The 18,683-nt window shown below is 54.5% G+C and overlaps 1 protein-coding gene across 5 annotated transcripts in view; it reads left to right on the forward strand.

Moving 5' to 3' along the window:
• EPN2 (epsin 2) overlaps positions 1 to 18,683 on the forward strand; it is an 80,100-nt gene that overhangs the window by 44,270 nt on the left and 17,147 nt on the right. For 3 of the 5 annotated variants that reach the window (XM_045984651.1, XM_045984650.1, XM_045984653.1), the window contains 4 exons: positions 13,190 to 13,302; positions 15,014 to 15,106; positions 16,180 to 16,354; positions 17,187 to 17,264. In XM_045984651.1, coding sequence (XP_045840607.1) covers positions 13,190 to 13,302; positions 15,014 to 15,106; positions 16,180 to 16,354; positions 17,187 to 17,264 — 459 coding nt within the window. The remainder of the gene's footprint in view (positions 1 to 13,189; positions 13,303 to 15,013; positions 15,107 to 16,179; positions 16,355 to 17,186; positions 17,265 to 18,683) is intronic. The other 2 variants (XM_045984652.1, XM_045984654.1) reach the window with 1 other exon arrangement.

The following is an 18,683-nucleotide window of genomic DNA, read 5'->3' on the forward strand; positions in this document are numbered from 1 at the left end:
TTGCCCGAGGAGGTGGGTGGGGCACCTTGTTGGTAAGGACACGGCGTTGAACTTAACTCGAATCCACTCTGTCACAGTGTCATAGTGGTAAAGCTGGAGTTTGAACCCAGGGTTCCCGGAGCTCCGGTATTCCTCCTTCCCCACAAAAAAGTAATGTTTAAATTGTTCTACAACACAGATGAATATACAGTGTATACCTAGTGCAGTTTTAAGGTGGTTTGCCCCATCTCATGTAATTTTGTTCTTACATTTTTTAAAAAAGATTTTATTTATTTATTTGACAGAGATCACAGGTAGGCAGAGAGGCAGGCAGAGGGGGGGGGGGGGGAGGCAGGCTCCCTGCTGAGCAGAGAGCCTGATGCGGGGCTCGATCCCAGGACCCTGAGATCATGACCTGAGCCAAAGGCAGAGGCTTAACCCACTGAGCCACCCAGGCACCTGCACCTCCTTACATGGTTTTTGAAAGCAGGGAAACCCCTTTAAACTGTTGGGTAATGGGGCCCAGGTTTTAAGGAGCTCCTGTGATTGTCAGTGTGAGACTGAGACCCAGCTGTCCAGATTGCTGACGGGGACAATTAGCGAAGCATCAGTGTTGACTTGTGCCATAGAAAGTTGAATTACGAATACTGTATTTGTATCTGCCCGTTTTTCTTCAAAGCCACCGTTGTGGAAGAGGCAAACAGTTATTAGCTCTCAGAAAGTGGAGAACGAAACAGGGGGAAAAGGAGGTTTCAGTCAGGGTCACTAACAGTCACACAGCTACGATGGTGTCTGAGTCACGGCTGCCCAGTGGCTGGTTACGAGTAGTAAGCCTCAAGGGGGCATTTAAGAAATAATATAAGCAGAAATAAGAAGGAATGTCGAAGATAGATTTCTCTTGGTGTGGGAAAGTAGACTGTGTGATGGACCTACAATCGCTGTGGAGCGTGTCACTCTTTTATTTTGTCTTTACAGTATTTTTACGATCTGAAATTATCACTCAATTTCCTGTGTCCCTGCACGAGAACACACTCCCAGAGCCGGGCGCCTTGTGTGTGCTCAATGCACGCTGCCCGACCCAGGAAAGGTGTTCGGTAAACACTGAATGAATGAACAGGGGCGAAATAAGAATTTATTTATTTATTTGAAAGAGAGAGAGAGCGCGCAGAAGCAGGTGGAGGGACAGAGGGAGAGGGAGAAGCAGGCTCCCCACCGAGCAGGGAGCCCAACTGGGCCTCGATCCCAGGACCCTGAGATCATGATCTGAGCCGAAGGCAGAGGCTTGGCCAACTGAGCCACGCAGGGCCCCTGAACAGACGCTAGATAAGCCTTAACTTTTCTCTTTTTTTCTTTTCTTTTTTGGGTGGTATTTCTGTGTGTTGTGCTCCTCTCTCTCTCAGTGTCTGCCCAAGCATGAGCCTTAGTCTCTTGGAAATACATTTTATGGGCTTTTCCAGGAATAAAGAAATACTTTACGTCTTTGTGCAGTAAGGTTGAGTTTAGCAGCAGTATAATTCGTAGACACTAGTTTTTGTTCAGTAATAAAACGCTGTTCCTCTTTTCTGCCAGCTGCCTTTCTCTTTTCCCTCAGCCACCTGCCCTCAAGCTGGCTGCCCTGAGCTTTTTAAATGTCCCAGAGCCTGGGCTACCCGTCTGACCAGTGACGTCAGAACCTCAGGGGTGGGCCCAGGCTTCACAGAGGGCGGAAGTTTCTGGTGATCACAGTGTGCACCTGGGACCGGCACCGCTCCTCCAGTGGTCTGTTCCGTGTCAGCTTTTGTGGAGCTGAAGCCTTCTGTCCCCCCCTCTCTCCAGCTGATGCCCAGTGCCGGGCCCTTTCAGAAAGTTGCCGTCAGCAGGGGCTACTTGGACTTGGATCAGCTCAAAATTGATGTTGTCTATTGAGTCAGTGTGGTCTTGCTGACTGCTAGTCTCCCACTGGACTAGCTTAGTCCGGCGCCCTTGACACCAGCTCACTCGGTGGCCTACCTCTCCAGTACTAACTGGTAAGCCCAGTGTGGATGTGAACTAAGAAACGGGAGGTTTTTTCATTATAAAAGTACCATGTAGAAAGTTCAAAAAGAAGAGAAATAGCCTATAATCTTATTCCTCAAAGACAGCTGCCCTTCATGTGTTGGCGTATTTCCTTATGGACTTTGTCCCAATCGTTTTCTTTTCCAGGATTGTACCCTCGCTCATGCAACTTCGAGGCCCTGCTTTTTGGTCTCATAATCCTGTAACGGGAGCATTGTCTCCCTTCCTCCACCACCCTGTAAACATTTTAACAGCTGCACTCGGCCTTCCACTGGGTGCGGCTTCCTAGCTCATCCTGGCCTGACGCTGGACAGGCCTTCACTCCTCCAGCTCGCGCCGAACAGCTTGGCTGTTTTCCGTGCCAGGGTCCCACGACCTGGACCGTGAGCACAGGGGGTTTCTAGCCCCTGGGTGTGCGGTTTCGTGGTGGTCATCTTTCTGTGGGCAGAGCACACAGGTTCGTGGCGTAGAAAGGAACTGAAGGCCAGATCAGGACCCGCATCCCCAAAGGGCAGCTGTCCTGACAGAGCCGGGTCACACGTCTGAGCAGTGTTCCGTGAAAACAGAACGAGTCTCCTGTTTGTGCTGTGCAGACAATAGGACCAGATACAAGTGCCATTTATAACCACATGACGTTTCCAAAGCACATTTTGCAAAACTTTAAGTTTTTCTTTTTTTTTTTTTTTAAGATTTTATTTGTCAGACGGAAAGAGTGCGCCCAAGCCAGGGGGAGGGGCAGGCAGAGGGAGACGGAGAAGCAGGCTCCCCGCTGAGCAGGGAGCCGGATGAGGGGCTGGATCTGAGGACCCAGAGCTCATGACTGAGCCACCCAGGCGTCCCCAAAACATTAAGCTTTTTCCCTTGCTCATTTTGTAAGTCCGTGTGGGCCAGGGGCACCGCTGAGTGCCAAGGGGCTCACATCACAGTCAGCCACTGCGGCCTTGCCCTTGGTGGGCTTCCCGTGTCGGAGAGACGGACACATTTAGGGTGTACCCGTTGTGGTGTCTGGGAGGGGGCTGGCAGGGGGCTGTGAGCATCTGGCCATGTGACCGTTCGCACACTGCGCCTAGCGGGACTAGCGGGACGGGGCGAGCTGGCGGAGAGGTGGGTGGTCGCCTCAGGCTGCAGGGATCCCCGTGCGACAGAGGTTGCCCTTCAGCTGGCTCTTTACTCGGGATTCCCATGAGAAATAATACAGTTAGGCAGTCTGATCTTTTCGTCCAGCTTCCTGTGTGCATTTTCCATGTCGCTGCATCAGTTAGCCTTGGTTTGACAGGTTGGGTAGATTGCTTGACTGCCGCCAAGTTTAAGTCTTTTAGTGGGTAACCTAGGGGTAAGGGCAGCCTCTCCTGGACTGTTGTGTAAGTTACCTGTGCCGACAAAGCGCTGCACACGTACTCCGTCGCACAAAGGAGATGCACCGTGAATGGGTCATTTACTATCATCGTAGTCATCAGAATTGCTGTTTTCAGGTTCTCACCAGTGTAAATGATGCTGCAGTAAACTTTGGGTAGAAGGCATGCTTTTAAAAGGAGTCCTTAGGGGTGCCCCAGGTGGCTCAGTCCTTAAGCGGATGCCTTCGGCTCAGGTCATGATCCCAGCATCCTGGGATCGAGTCCTGCGTCGGGCTCCTGGCTTAGCGGGAAGCCTGCTTCTCCCTCTCCCTCTCCCGCGGCTTGTGTTCCCTCTGTAGCTGTCTCTCCCTCTGTCAAATAAATAAACTCTTAAAAAAGAAATAAATACATAAAAATAAAGAGTCTTTAGATTCAGTGTGGTTTTCAGTGTAGAGTCGCCGCCAGTGAGATGAATGGGGAAAGTGTGGGAGCATGAGCGTCCTTCTGTCTCCCGAAACATTACAAATGCTTTCGGAACAGATCGTGCCTGTGTGCAGCGCCCCCAGCTGTGGGTGACTGTCCTCGGCTGACGGCTGCAGAACTTAACATGGGTACTGTGATTTGTTCTTTTATAAGATAGTCACAAATTAATTTTTTTAAAGATATATTTATTTATTTTAGAGACAGTGTGTGCGCACACACAAGGAGGGGGGAGGGGCAGAGGGAGAGAATCTCAAGCAGACTCCCTGGTCGTGGGGCTCAGCTGTCACGACCCCAAGATCATGACCTGAGCCGAAATCAAGAGTCGGACGCTTTTCCGGCTATGCCACACAGGAGCCCCATAACATCACCGATTTCACAGATGGAAGTCACTGTCAGAGTATTCATTTTAAAAGAGAGAAATTCCTGGGCACCTGGGTGGCTCAGTGGGTTGAGCCTCTGCCTTTGGCTCAGGTCATGATCTCGGGGTCCTGGGATCGAGCCCCGTGTCGGGCTCTCTGCTCAGCGGGGAGCCTGTCCCCCCCCCCACCCGCCTGCCTCTCTGCCTACTTGTGATCTCTGTCAAATAAATCAATAAAATCTTTTAAAAATAAAAAAAAATAATAAAAATTAAAGAGAGAAATTCCATCTTAGTCGACGTTCATGCCTCACCCTGGGCCTGCTTACACGTTTGGGTGCTGGTGTCCACTGACCTCCACTGGGACCAAGCGGGCTTCCGAGCCTCCCCAACTTCCTCCCAAGCCCCTGCCTGGAGATCTGTGGGCGCCTGCAGGGCTCTACCCGGAGAGTGATTTTCACCACAACAGGAATGACAGGGACCCCTGGGAGAAGATAATGAGACAGGATTGCTCCCTGCCCCACCTCGCAAGCTGGTGATCAGGTCATGGAGAGCATTTCATCAGGAGCCCAAAGAGAACAGCACAAACTTACTCTTTTATTTCAAACAGAGGATGGGCTTTGAAGCAGACAAATAAAAGGACTGCCTTTTGTCTCTGCTCCGCCCTTCCCCAGCTCAGTCTCCAGCCCAGCCTGGGGAGGAACTTGGGCATTGTTCTGGCTCAGCCCCCTTCCACCCTGGTTTCAGCTTCCGCCTCTGAACTGGTCCCACTGTCTCACGGTGCTGGTGAGGAGTGTATGAAGTGTGCCCTCGGAGGTTACAGCCGTTGCTAGTTTTCCCTGGAAACGCCGCCTGAAAACGAGCCAACAGGTGTTTGGACTCCTGCTCTGTGCCTGTTAGGAAGCCGACGTGGCCCCTGGCTACGGAGCCTTGGGCCAGGTGAGGTCAGGGAGGCTGCCGGGCTGCAGGCGGCAGGTCCACAGGGTAGAATGCATAACACTGATTACAGAGGGTCAGAGAAGGCCACCTGCTCCAAGTGCTCTAAGTGCTGGGGTGGGAGTCGGCGGGGATGGAGCCAGCAGGAGTCCTAATGGCACGATCCGGGGAAGATGCGCTTGAGAAGGCGGTGTCGGAGCTGACAGTTGGGACGAGGACTTAGTTTCTTCTTTCCTGTTGGAGGAACAGCAGGAGGCGTGCAAAGGCAGGAAGGAGGCTTCCAGGCCCAGTGCGGAGGCTGGCAAGCTGGGTTGCCTGGGAAGAGGACAGGCTGGTGAGCAGCCTCCGGGAGGAAAGTCAGGCCTGCAGCTGAGGGGCGGTGCTTCCCTGCCCCGCGTGACGAGGGTGCCCATGTCTGTGTGCAGGCAGGTGGCGGGAAGACCCTGAGGTCGCGCCAGGAAGGCCTCTGACCATGACCGGGCAGCGTAGAACAACACCCGTTTGGAGGCCAGAGACCTAAGATCAAAGCGTCATCAGGCACATACTTCCTTTGATCCTGGAGGGGAGAATTCTTTTTTTTTTTTTTTTTAAAGATTTTATTTATTTATTTGACAGAGAGAGATCACAAGCAGGCAGAGAGGCAGGCAGAGAGAGAGAGGAGGAAGCAGGCTCCCTGCGGAGCAGAGAGCCCGATGCGGGGCTCGATCCCAGGACCCTGAGATCATGACCTGAGCCGAAGGCAGTGGCTTAATCCACTGAGCCACCCAGGCGCCCTGGAGGGGAGAATTCTTAACTTGCCTTTCCCTAGCTTGGTGTCCCTCGGGCTGGCAGCCTCCCCTTGCATGTGTGCCTGCGCTCCGGCACCTGTGACTCTTGTCCTTCTTCTTGTAAGGACACCAGCCTTACTGGATTTCGGCCCGCCCTGCTTCCGCATGACCTCATCTTAGCTAATCACATCTGCAGTGACCCTGTTGCCAAAGAAGGTCGTGTTCTGAGGTACGGATGGTCAGGACTTCATGGGGACAATTCTAGGGACCCAGCTCTGCCCTCGGCACCTGCGTCTGCCCTTGCAGGGGCATCACATCCCGAAGGCCTGCTTTGGTTGTGAGCTGTGGGCCAGGCTGGGCAGAGTCATAGATACTCTCTGTGGCCTCAGGCTGGACAGTCAGGAGCATTTTCAAGTATAACAGACTTTCAGTGAAATGTATCCTGAATGCAGCCACTGCTCACCTGCAAAGGTACCATCCCGCCCACGGTCTCTCCCTGGGACCAGTCAGATTGCATCACCGCTCTGCGCAGATGCCACGTCCACCAAAGCCCCTCCACGGGCCCCGAGAACCACTTGGCTCTTCCATCGTGGCCCTCTGGGGACCCTTAGCCTTTACCAGCCTCACGGCCTCTGCCCTCCATCCCGAGTGTGGCTCCCGCCTGTCTTGGCCGGGCCTCCTTCGCCAGCCCACGCTGCTGCAGTAGCTCCAAACGGCCTGCCCAGACCTCTGAACACAGAAAGCCCAGCTCTCCTCTGCCCTGGGCACCCCGTCCCCCGGCTTTCTTTGTTCCCGTGTCCTCTGTCCTTACAGGTACACAAACTCCAGAACAGGGACTTCCCTCAGACCTAGAGCAGCACGGAGCCTGGTGGCCACTGAGTGTTACGACTGAGAGTCTCACAGTACTACAGTACTTTCAGGATGTTGGGCAAGCATGGGGTTAGGCCCTGAGACTTTGCTTTGAATTCATCTCTCTGTGAACAAGTCATTTAGCCTCCCTGCGCTCTAGTTATCTCCTCTGTGAAAAGAATGACACTGAAGAACGAGGCTCTAAGGGTCAGACTTGGTCTCTCCCTGGCTGAGTGACCTTGGGCAGGTCCCTTTACCTTGGAGCCCCAGCCCTGGTCTGTAAGTAGGACTGAGGGTTCATCGAGATACTAGGGAGAGCTGTAGGACTATCATGTGCCAGGCGCTGGTCTGATGCTTTCCACAGGTTAGCCCACTGGGTCCAGAAGGCAGGTACTCTGGCTCCATTTTGCAGATGAGAAAACCGAGGCTCAGAGAATCCTCTGCCTAGGCGGAGGCTGCGGGGTGAGAAGCGGCGGAGTCCCGATGTGAGCGCTTTCAGACCTGCTCTCCACACTGGGCTGTGGCTTACTCGGAAAATGCTCGGCCCAGATCCGGCTGCAGCAAAGAGACGTGGCACGCACAGCCGGGACAGACGTGCTTTCCCGGGGCTATAAGTGTCGGAGACGCGCGCCCACGCATGGCCACTTGGAGTAGGCACTCAGCGGCTTTCTGGGTAGAAGCACAAGAAAATGTCAACAGCTGTTTCCTCTGGGGAGAGGAATGGGGGCAGGATGAGAGGTGTGGCTCCCGCTTCCTTTTATACTGTCGTGTTTAAAAATAAGTTACCGGCATCACCACGATCCACCCGTAAATACTCAGTCCGTGTCTCCTCCCGAACAGTGAGCGACGGTGCCCTTATCCCACAGCCCCAACATTGACCAGTGCCCAGTCCATACTCGGGTCTCTCAGTTGTCCCCAGCATGTCTTGCCGCTGATCTGTCGAAACTGAGGACCCCCCCCACCCGCCCCCGTTCCCCCGAGGACCACAGGTTTCCTCTGACCATCCTGTCCCTTTGGTCTGTCTGCAGCAGATGGTCTTTTTCTCGTGACCTTAATATGCTAAGAGACTGGGCCAGTTGTCCTGTAAATCGTCCCTAGGTCTGGGTTTGTCCGGCCGTCTACTGCGTGGTACAGTGCTCGGCTCTGTCCTCGCCCTGTTGTTCTGTGAGCCCGGAATCAGTCTAGGGTCTGGATTGGAGTCAGAGCAGAGATTTTGCCCGAATTGTCCTGGGAGGTGGGTGATGTCATGTGACGGGCAGAGGGTGGCCACAGCAGGGGGGCTGTGGTTTGTCCCTGTGTCTTGAGGTCGCGCACACACACACACACGCGCACACACACACACATCCTTTGGTCTGAAAGCGATCTGACCGATGATTCTGAATGCACTTTTCATCTTGTATCTTTTTGACTTTTCCAACCATGTGTTTATATATTTTTTTCTCTTTTAATGTGACCTGGGGTGGTCTGAACTTGTTTCCTCATAATTTGCCTCATTTGACTGAAAGCAGTCGTTCCCACTCCTCCCTGTGAGGAGGTAAGGTGAAGACCCTGGAGGGTCTTCCGTGGGAACAGGTTTTGAAGCCTCAGCTCAGGCCAGGCTGCTGGGTGGGGGTGGCCGAGGTTTCACTGGTGACTCAGGAAGTGGCCCATACAGCCACAGGAAGGTGTCACCACATCAAGAAAGATCCAGTAAGCACTTTGCTGCAGTTCAGTAATGAGGAAGGAACTCAGTCGGCTGGGGAACCGGTCACTGGAGGGCGGAAGCTGGCCGTGGGCTCAGTGTCCGCTCTCCGTCTCCCCCCTTGAAGGACCATGGCCCCAGTCCCGTTCTCACGGAGGCCTGGGAAGGGCCAGGGTACGACGGGGTACCTATTTACAGCTTTTGCTGTGTAAGGTGGGGAGTGGGAGTGCCAGACAGCTCCAGCCCCTACGTAGTCTGGTGGGACAGAGCAGGGAGACGTGACCTGGGGCAAGGCCCATTTCTGGGGAGAGCCAGCTGTGTGTTGGGCATCCCTGGCCCCTCCCACAGACCCCATTTCTCTGAGATGTGGATATGGAACCCAGAGAGGGCAGGCCATTTATTTGCATGTGACCTTTCTGCTAGTAAGTGGCGAGGACAGGGTTTGAACCCTAGCATACCTGTCGGCAAACATGCCCAGGGTTATAAAAGGTAGCGGCAGTGCTAAGATCCAGGTGGGGTCTTCTCCGGCCCCAGAGGCCCGGTGACCTTCCGTTCTTCCCGAGCTCTCAGCCCTGCCTTGTGCGCCGGGGATCGGCTGCTCACCTTGTGTGCGGCTCACAGGCCAGAGTGCTTTATCCCAAGTCCCGCTGGTCACCACGCAGAGTCCTTGCCGGTCAGGTCATGTTCGTCTGTTACCTTTGTTTTTTTTAATATATATATCTTTTAAGATTTTATTTATTTGACAGAGAGAAACACAGTGAGAGAGGAAACACAGGCAGAGGGAGTGGGAGAAGGAGAAGCAGGCCTCCTGCCGAGCAGGCAACCCCATTCGGGGCTCGAACTCAGGACCCTGGAATCATGACCTGAGCCAAAGGCAGACACTTAACGACTAAGCCACCCTTTAATCAGTGTGATTGCAGACGCTGCGTAGTGCTTTCTAGGAAGACAGCGAAACGCCCCGAGAAGTGGTGATTTCGTATTTTCCTGTTACCTTGACTGCTTTGATTTCTTCTTTCGCAGTTGCCCAAGATTGCCCAATTGAAGCCTCTTTGTTAGAAAATCTTCCAGCCTTTGCTTGAGGGGTACGTTAGGAACCAGCGTCCCTCCTGCAGCCCAGGGCTGGCGTGAACACCAGATGGGTTTGTCTCCCTGCGGTGGGAGGTATTTCTTGGTCTTCCTCTTAGCCTGTATTTGGAGGGAAATGTTGGCTTTTGTAGGCTTTCCTTCCTCTTCAGCCCTTCCCCTGGGCTTTCTGGGCCCGGATAACAGGATCAAATTGAGGCCTGGCCAATGTTTCTGATTCTCGGCCGCAGCAAGCAAGGACTTTGACGAGTTCCTCCAGGCGGGATCCGTGCACAGAAAGACATCTTAGTGGTTGGAGAAGGGTGATGGCCTGTGTGTGGTTCCGCTAGGGATTCGCCTACGCGGCAGGTCCCAGTCTTCCCTCCAGGAGGCGGCCGGTGGGAAAGGCGTCGCTGGGCCACCTGCGTTTTCCAGGAGCCCCTGTGAACCGTGGACCTGCGGCCCCTCGGAGCTGGGCCAGGCTCAGGTGGTCACAAGGGAGCTTTCAGGCCCGTCTCACAGGCACATCTGTGTTCGCTGTCGTGTACGCGGGTACAAGGGGCCCTTTTTGGGGCCGGGCTGCCGTCACTGAGGCAAGAACGTCTCCGCGGGTGTTGTCCCTCGCAGCGGAGACCGCTGTGCGCAGCTCAGCTGATTCTCGGGGCTGATGGCTGTGAATTCTGCCATCTGTGGAACTGAGAGCCATACATCCGTTGACAAAACCCACAGCATTTAGGGGAATACCCTTTGTCTTTAATTTCCACATTGATGTGGTAAGCTGTTTCCGCACGTGCTGGCTGCGCGTTGTTCGGCAGGCGTCCGTTAGCGGCAGACAGGAACACGTCCGTTTGCCTTTGAAGCCAGTCTGGCCTTGCAGATGTCAGAGGACAAGGGAGCCTCATTTCTCTAGAAGGTCCCTGTTGAGAGTCCCGTCCCATTCATCCCTGGCCGCGCTGAATCGGGCCCTGTGGCGGTACAGCCAAGTGGCAGCTTCCCCTGCCAGCGCGAGCCAAGACGGGGCTCATTTTTCAGAGCCCTTTTTCGGGGCGTGGGATGGGACATAGGTCTTCTTTATGTACTCCCCGTTTCCGTGTGGTAGTGAATGAAGGTGCTGAGTGTGCTGTGTTCGTTCTCAACAGAGAGTTCTGTGACGTGAGCGTCCGAGATCCTCAGGAAGGAGGCTGGGAGCAGGCAGCCCCGTGGTCAGGGATCTGTGTGGGAGCCACAGTCAGCTGAGAAGAAGCCTCCAGAACCGTTCCCCGGGGCTGTGCGGCGTCAGTCTCCAGCAGTCTGGGTGGGGACACCTTTGCCTCTGGATACAGGAAAGCCCAAGACCTAAGCACTGTGACCCATCAGTGAGACTTGGGCACAAAACCAGCAACAGCAAAAAAAAAGGGGGGGGGGCTTTTGTCTTGGTATGTTGTTAATGAGCCAGATTATTAAGGTGGGCTTGACATGTTCTTACCATTTAGTTGTATTTTTATTTATTTATTTATTTTTAAATATTTTATTTATTTGACAGAGAGAGAGAGATCACAAGTAGGCAGAGAGGCAGGCAGAGAGAGGGAGAAGCAGGCTTCCTGCTAAGCAGAGAGCCCGATGCAGGGCCGGATCCCAGGACCCTGAGATCATGACCTGATCTGAAGGCGGAGGCTTTAACCACTGAGCCACCCAGTGCCCCCTAGTTGTATTTTTAAAGCAAGTACTTGGGAAAAGGCAACGTGGTGTAACTAGCCTGGGTTCGGCTTGTCTTTCATCTTTGTCTCGTTCATGGAGCTCAGAGGAGATGTGGGGCAGCCGGTTGCTGGCATTTGTTTTCCCCGATTCTTTGAGTTGACAGTAAAATCACAGCAAATGCACTGTGTTTCACAACACGGGACTGTTCCGAATGAACTCTTACCAGCTGTGTGTTTTGTGTGTTTGACACAAAACTTGTGCGAGAAAGCATTGCCTTTCACAGTCCCCTGCCCTGCCCTGCCCTGCCCCCTGCCCCTTGCAGCCCTGCCTGGTCCTCCTATGACCCTAACTGTACCTAGCCCTCTTTTCCTGTTTTGTTCCCGGTAACCAGAGCCTAGCCAACAGCCTCACCTTTCAGGAATCATTCCTGACCTTATTTACTTTCTCCCAGAGAGGCAATCCTAAGCAGCAAATTCAGATTGGAGTTTAAGGTGGGAGCAGCATTTGGGTGGGTGAGTGGTGATGGCTGGGTTTGCTGGAATGGACATAGTGAAAGAAGGAAGAAAACTGATACACACTTAGAGCATTTTCAAGCAAGTACCCATCTGCCACGAAATTGAATTCTCCATCTGTCCGTCCATCCGTCTCTGCATGCTTCCGTGCATCTGGCCAGTGGGTATTCGCCAGCAGCTCTGCCAAACTTTGGGGATGGACGTAACGGTGAGAAGACAGGTGTGGGGCCTCCTCAAGGAGCGCACCTTCTGGCATGATCTACCAAACGGCAGGGTAGGGGGAGTGCTGTGGCGGGCAGGGGCTGCTGACCCAGCGCCAGTGAGGAGGGTGGTCCAGGAGGACCATGGCAGCGGGGCTGAGCTCTGAGAACGGAGGAGTTGGCTGGGTGAGCGGAAGGAATGGTGTGCAGAGAGGCTCAGTGGGGAACCATCAGAGGCAGTGGGACCCGGCTTTGAGAATTTCAGAGAAGCCGTGGACCCTCCCCTGCGGTGAAGGCAGAGGTGGCATCGTGCTCCCAAACTTTTGGGTCTGGTTTCTGGAGACACCTACACTCCCTGATGCACAGAAATCCGACGGCCGTGTGAGCTCCCACGTTTTGCATCTGGGGAGGCCCAGGCCGGCGTGATGAGTGTGAACGCGTAAAGATGCCTTTCCTGGACGTGTCCTGCATCAGTCAGGAGTCCCCATCTCATCCCTTCAGTAAAACTGTCTTTCCAGGAGCTGCTTACAAGTGTTGATACTAGCTAACTCTTAATTGATAATAGCAAAAAAAAAAAAAAAATGTTTTTCCCAAGTTGATGCACAGTTTTACCTAGAAAACAAAAGCATTCAGGGTTGCTGCAGAAACACTTGGGCTTCATTTTCCATGGTTTTTACCACCATGAGATCCAAAGTGACATTCTTACATGTTGTGGGAATCTTTTTTTTTTTTTTTTTTTTTTTAACACAGAGGGATCACAAGTAGGCAGAGGGGCAGACAGAGAGAGAGAGAGGGGAAAGCAGGCTTCCCGCCGAGCAGAGAGCCTGATGCGGGACTTGATCCCAGGACCCTGAGATCTTGACCTGAGCCGAAGGCAGAGGCTTAATCACTGAGCCACCCAGGCGCCCCAATGTTGTGGGAATCTTGAGTGAAGTTCTTGGTCCAGCCCTGTGCTTATGTGAATGACACTCTTTGATCTGGTTGTTCAAGAGCAATATTTCTGTTCTTGTAAAAAAAAAATAATAAGGTAGTTTCTCTCTTTGAAGGAGCGCAGTTCTGCAGTGAAGACGGAGGTTCTAATCCTCCCTTGCCCTGGAAGGCCTCTTGCCTTGATGGCCGCCGGCCACGTGGCTTACATCCCTGAGAATCCACGTGTTGGCGTGACTGGATTTTAACCTGGACATACTTGCAGACCTTCCCTGTACGGCGCCCACGTTGTTGGGCTTGTGGGTGTGAGGTGGGGACAGAGAGTGGTCTTACTGGCCGACCGCAGGCTGGAGCCTGTCCTGTGCATGTGGTGACTTTGCCTTCCCCCCACAGCCACTTCCCCGAGGGTGTCCTCCGAGCTGGAGCAGGCCCGGCCGCAGACCAGCGGGGAAGAGGAGCTCCAGCTCCAGCTGGCACTCGCCATGAGCAGAGAAGTCGCTGAGCAGGTCGGTGCCAGGCAGGGGGGCCTGCACGCTCGGGGGTCCCCAGGTGGGGCGTGGGTCACAGCGGGGACAGTGACAGACGCAGGCCCCGGCCTCACTGTTTCCCGAGATGGGTGCCACCCACTGCCCTCACACCCCCACCCCGGGTCAGGGAGGGGGTCCTTTTTTTGGGCCAGTGGGTGAGCTGGTCCCAGGGCTCCCCAGAAACACTGCGGTAGACACAGCCACGTATCGTGGGCCCTTCGTGCGAGGCATGTGGCCTTAGCCCCCAGGGAAGGCAGTTTGGAAGACAGGTCAGGATCTGAATGCTGGAAACCAAGGCTGGGAGGGAAAGCTGCAGGTAGGAGGCACCCTGATAACGTTTCGGCGACGGCTGTTTGTGCAGTTTCCATTCTTTCTCAGTTCCTGTTTTTCTCTAATAATCACGCCTGCCTTTAGCATGGAGAAGGAGGGAAAGGCGTGTTGGAAATGACCTTTCAGAGCTGTCGTCCCTTTGGTCCCAGTGATCAGGTCTGTCCCTGCTGACCTTGGGTGAGGGAGGGTGGACGGAGTCAGGTAGCACGAGGCTCTCTGTCGCCTAGAAGGGATGCACAGACGCAGATGTTAGGGAGAGCTGGACCGAGGTGCAGGGGTGGCTGTCCCAGTGTGATCTGTGTCGCTATAACTGGAAACCTCCTGAACCTCAGGGGCGTGGACAGTTTCTGTTACAGCCTCCCTGTTCGCAGTAGGGAAAGCCCAGCCGTTAGATCCGTCTCTGTGGATGCCTCTGTCCCAGATGGCCCGGGAAGAAGGGGCAGGAGTGCAGGGACGGACAGACAGACAGAGCCCACTTTCGTCCATGACTCATCTCTGTGATTACTCATATTTGTAATAAGTAAAATGCAAGGAACTTATTTCTGTTTCGTGATAACATAAAAGCCACGGCGGCCCAGTCTTCTGCATGGGGTGATTTCGCCTTAAACAAATATTAATTAGATGCAGGTGACCCTTAAAGAACGCGAGTTTCGGGCTGTACAACCCCACTTAAGTGTGGATTCTCGTCCCTAAGTACGGGGTTGTAAACTTATTACCTGTTTCTTAATTTATTAATAACATTTTCCAGCTTAGTTTATTATAAGAACACAGCATAGTCACACATACACAGAATATGCATTCGGTGACTTACTTGGGTTCCAGGCAACAGTTGGCTCTTAGATTTCTAAGGAGTCACATTTATATGTGGATTTTCAGGGTGGGGGTTGGTTCCCCTAATGCCCGTGTTGTTGGAGGGTCAACTGTATAATGAATCCTTTCTTTTTGAAATCCTAGAAATAAACGTGCAGTGATAGGTGATTTTCACCCTCTTCCTGACTCCTTTCTGGGCTCTCGGGCTTTTGTATTTTACAAGGAGATGCATTGCTTCTTTAATTAGAATATAAAGCCATTTTCATTTTAGGATAAAAGCTTTGTAGAATAAGTGTTCCCTTTCCCGGGACTTGGTGGTGACTGTGCCCCGCCCCCCGTCTGCCCATTGGGACCCCAAAACCAGGGGGCGGGGGGGCGAGGGAGAGCCCTCGGGGCCACACCCGCAGGACAGAATAACTGTACCACAGGTGGTTTTCTGAGCTTCCTGTGCGATCCTGCATGGCCCGACTTTGTTACCCATGTTCGCTGCGGGTGCTGCTTTGTTCTGTTCCGCTCAGGGATGTTGTTCCGGTGCCCTTGTCCTCTGCAGGAAGAACGCCTCAGGCGGGGTGACGACCTCAGATTACAGATGGCCCTAGAAGAAAGCCGAAGAGACACGGTTAAGGTTCCCAAAAAGAAGGAGGTAAGCGCCTCATCGGAGAGGTCAGTGTGGGAGCGGGTCCCACCGTGGTTGCCGAGCGTCCAAGCTCAACCCACAGGGCAGGACGCCTTCTGTATACCCCTCCGCGATGAGCACAAGTGAGGGGAGGACGTGACTGAAATCACCCCCGCCTGTGCCGTTCCTCCCGAGGCTCTCCCGAGACCAGCCGGAGAGATGGTGGGCACTGGCCAGGGGCCTCCGTGGACGGGGGCCTCAGTTTCCTCCCCGGTACACCAGTGAGAGTGGTAGCCGTGTGGTCAGGTGACTGTTACGGGAGCCGAGCGTCTGGTGCTTCGGGACAGAGTCCTGGCACAGGGAAAGGCTCAGTAGTGCTGGACTTCGAGGCCGTCCTCAGCCTTACCCTGTGCCAGGCTGCCCGCACGGGGCCTGAGGTGACCCGGACATGATTCTGCTCCCACAAGGGCCTCTGGTCACAAGACAGGTTCTCCCCTGCCCCTATCACCGTGCCGGGGTTCTGGTGGTCTCCCATGTCACGGTGCCACAGGGTCCCTGACAGCAGCTCTGGTGGCTGTGGGAGCTGGAGGGCAGGGCAGGCCCTGGGAGAGGGGGCCCTGGATGATGGCTGGCTGCAGGGGACTGCAGGGGACAGCATTTTGGAGGGATACTGCAACCTGGTGCGAAGCCTGTGTTATCCTGGAAAACCCTGGGCTGTTTGCAGACGGGTGGGCTTTGAGCCCAAAGTAAGGGGCTTGGTGTGGGTGGAGCCTGGGCGGGAGTGGGAAGTGGGTGGAGCCTGGGCGGGAGTGGGGAGTGGGTGGAGCCTGGGCGGGAGTGGGAAGTGGGTGGAGCCTGGGCGGGAGTGGGGAGTGGGTGGAGCCTGGGCGGGAGTGGGGAGTGGGAAGTGGGTCCGTGGGGTGGTGGGCCGTGTGGGGCAGGAGATGGGAGGACATGGGGGCCTGCTCAGTTTCCTCTTGGCCCCGCCCAGAGGACTTCTAGTCCCAAGAGGGACAGTGTTTGCGGTTAATGGCTAATGCATAGATATTAGCTGTAACTGCAGCAAAGTAGAAACCTGTCCCCTCTCTTTGTCTCAAAAGCATGGCTCCCACCCACAGCAGACTGCTCTGTTGGACTTAATGGACGCCCTCCCCAGCTCAGGCCCTGCTGCCCAGAAAGCAGAGCCCTGGGGCCGGACAGCCTCAGCTACCCAGACAAACCCTTGGGGCGGGCCGGCGGCCCCAGCCAGCACTTCAGACCCCTGGCCACCGTTCGGTAAATACCCTCCTCATTTGTGTCCCCTGCCTGCCCGCTGGATGTGTGAAGGGCCTTGGGGCCGAGCTTCTGCTCTCTCACCCGGTGGAGGTGGGCGTGGGGTAGGTCTTCGGCGATGGGTGCGCAGGCTTCCCCAGGCCCCCTCTCCAGGGTTGCCGGACTGTAACACCCAGTCCCGTCCTCCTGAGGACTGTGGGACAGTGCTCTCCTGTTTTGAATGGTTTTCTGCTTCGGTAGAGGGAAAGCTGACTTCCTCTCTGCTTCCCACACACATCGAAAATGCCTTGGCCCTCTTCTGGGACACGTGGCCAGTCTCTTGGCCTCAGAATTGCACCCAGCACCCCAGGTAAGGAAGCTGTAAGACACAGCAGGAAACATCTCGATCAGGTTGCTGTAATTAGCGGAAATTAGGCTGTGAGTACTGTGATCGCTAATGAAAAGATACATTTGCTGTCATTCTGCTTGCTTGTCACTTAAAGCAACAGTAAGTCTGTTTACTAGGCTAAGTGGATTGTTTTAAAGTTCCGTTTAACGCCAGATGTAAGAGAATCTGTGGGAGAATATTTGCACCATGAGTGTGACACAGTCAGTATAATCTGGGTAGGAATCTTGGGCATGGGGTTTCCTGATTGCTGGACGCAGGGCTTGGCCTGCGGGCTTGGTGGTGGCTTCCAACCCAGCCTGCTGCTCTGGGAGGTTCCTCTGGGTGCTCCAAGCCCTGCCAGACTCAGCTGATCTGTTTAGGAACTTTCATTTGTATATTTTGTGGCAACTTGCCTGTATCTCTTTGGGGTCTCTGTTTCCCCAAACTGGAACCATCTTCCGTATCCAGCTCAGTTCCCTGGATGCTTGCCGAAGTGTGCCAAATGCCAGGCTCTGTCGTGCTATCCGGGGACCCAGACACAAACAGGTAATGGTCTTGCCTTCGAGGTCTTGGGCGGGTGTGGGCAAGATGGGAACACCAGCATCCTGGGACAGGACTTAGTTCAGGAGGCTGGTGGGCATGTGGCAAGGGTGTCCCCGGCGGAGGGCTGGCCTTGTGAGAGCTGAAGAGCGTGCAGTGGTTTGGTGGGTGCGAGACAGGCCATGGGGGACAGGGGCATGGGGTCAGGCTCCACCCACTCGGGGCTTGTCCGGAAGGCTGGTCAGCGCCAGATGTCCTTTGGCAATGCAGTTGGCCTCAGGGACCCGGGCAGATCCCCAGACTCCCTTTGGCAGAAGCCCTCTGGGCCTGGTGGCACACTGCAGGCCAAATGGCCTATAGGTCTCGCTCACTGAAAGCCAGAGTCGCATGGGGGCCAGGAGCTTGGTGGTTCATGTGGTTGGTGGCCTGTGTGCTATGGCCCCGGGGAGCTTGTGGGCTAAAGTCTTGCTCAGCATACGTGGGGATAGCAAAGGCAGTTCTGGAAATGCCCACCTGGGCCTCTTCCAGGGGCCCAGGCTCTTGACTTTGGTGCTAAATCTGAAAATAGTTCTCTGTAAGGTGCTGGCCTCCTTGAGGTACGGGTAGGATGTTCCTCAGGAAAGATTCTCGGTCCCTTTCACGGTTGTGTAATGGGTCATAACGCAGACTGCAGGCTTTTCTAGCGGCCAGGAGAGAAAGCAGTCCCGGTGGAAGCCAGAGTGGAAGAGGATTGAATTGGGCTGAGTCAGCGGCTGATGGGAGGTGGTTGGCGTGGGGCCTGGGGGTGGGGTGGGGGACAGCCTTCCACTGTCTACCTTTTTTATACTGTTCGACTTAACTTACTAAGGGTGTATGTTACCTGGTCAGGAGAGACCAGATTTACTAGTTTTCCGTGAACGAGGCGGTTCTTCCCTTCCTTTGGGTGGTGGACGGTGCTGTGCCTCAGAGCTGGGTGTCTTGATTGAGCCAGAGACTTGACCTCACGGGGTGCTGGGGAGTCTTCTGGTGGGCAGAGCGGGACCACCTTCCGCTGTTGGGGTTCTCACACCCCTGCACGCAGCGGACACCAGGAGCCAGCCGGAGACAGGGACAGAGCCCAGGAGAGGTAGCTGGCACCCAGTGGCAGCTAAGCCTCGCCTAGGGATGCTGTCTCTGTGGGTGGACAGTGCGGTAGTTCGTAGCCATTCATGGTACCGGGCAGCCCTCAGTGCTGATCCCAGGACGTTTCCATCACTCCGTCCGTCCCCACTGAGCAGTCGCTCCTTGTTGCCTCTCTGTCTGTCCCGTGGCAGCTGCTGGTTTCTGTCTCTGGATCTGTTCTGGATATTTCAGACACGTAATGAAGTCAGACCTGATACGGCCTTTGTTTCTTTCACTTTGCGTAACGTTTTCAGAGTTCATTTGTGTGGTAGCGTGTGTCCCTCT

This window comes from Meles meles, chromosome 18, assembly GCF_922984935.1.
Source record: "Meles meles chromosome 18, mMelMel3.1 paternal haplotype, whole genome shotgun sequence".
NCBI lineage: Eukaryota > Metazoa > Chordata > Mammalia > Carnivora > Mustelidae > Meles > Meles meles.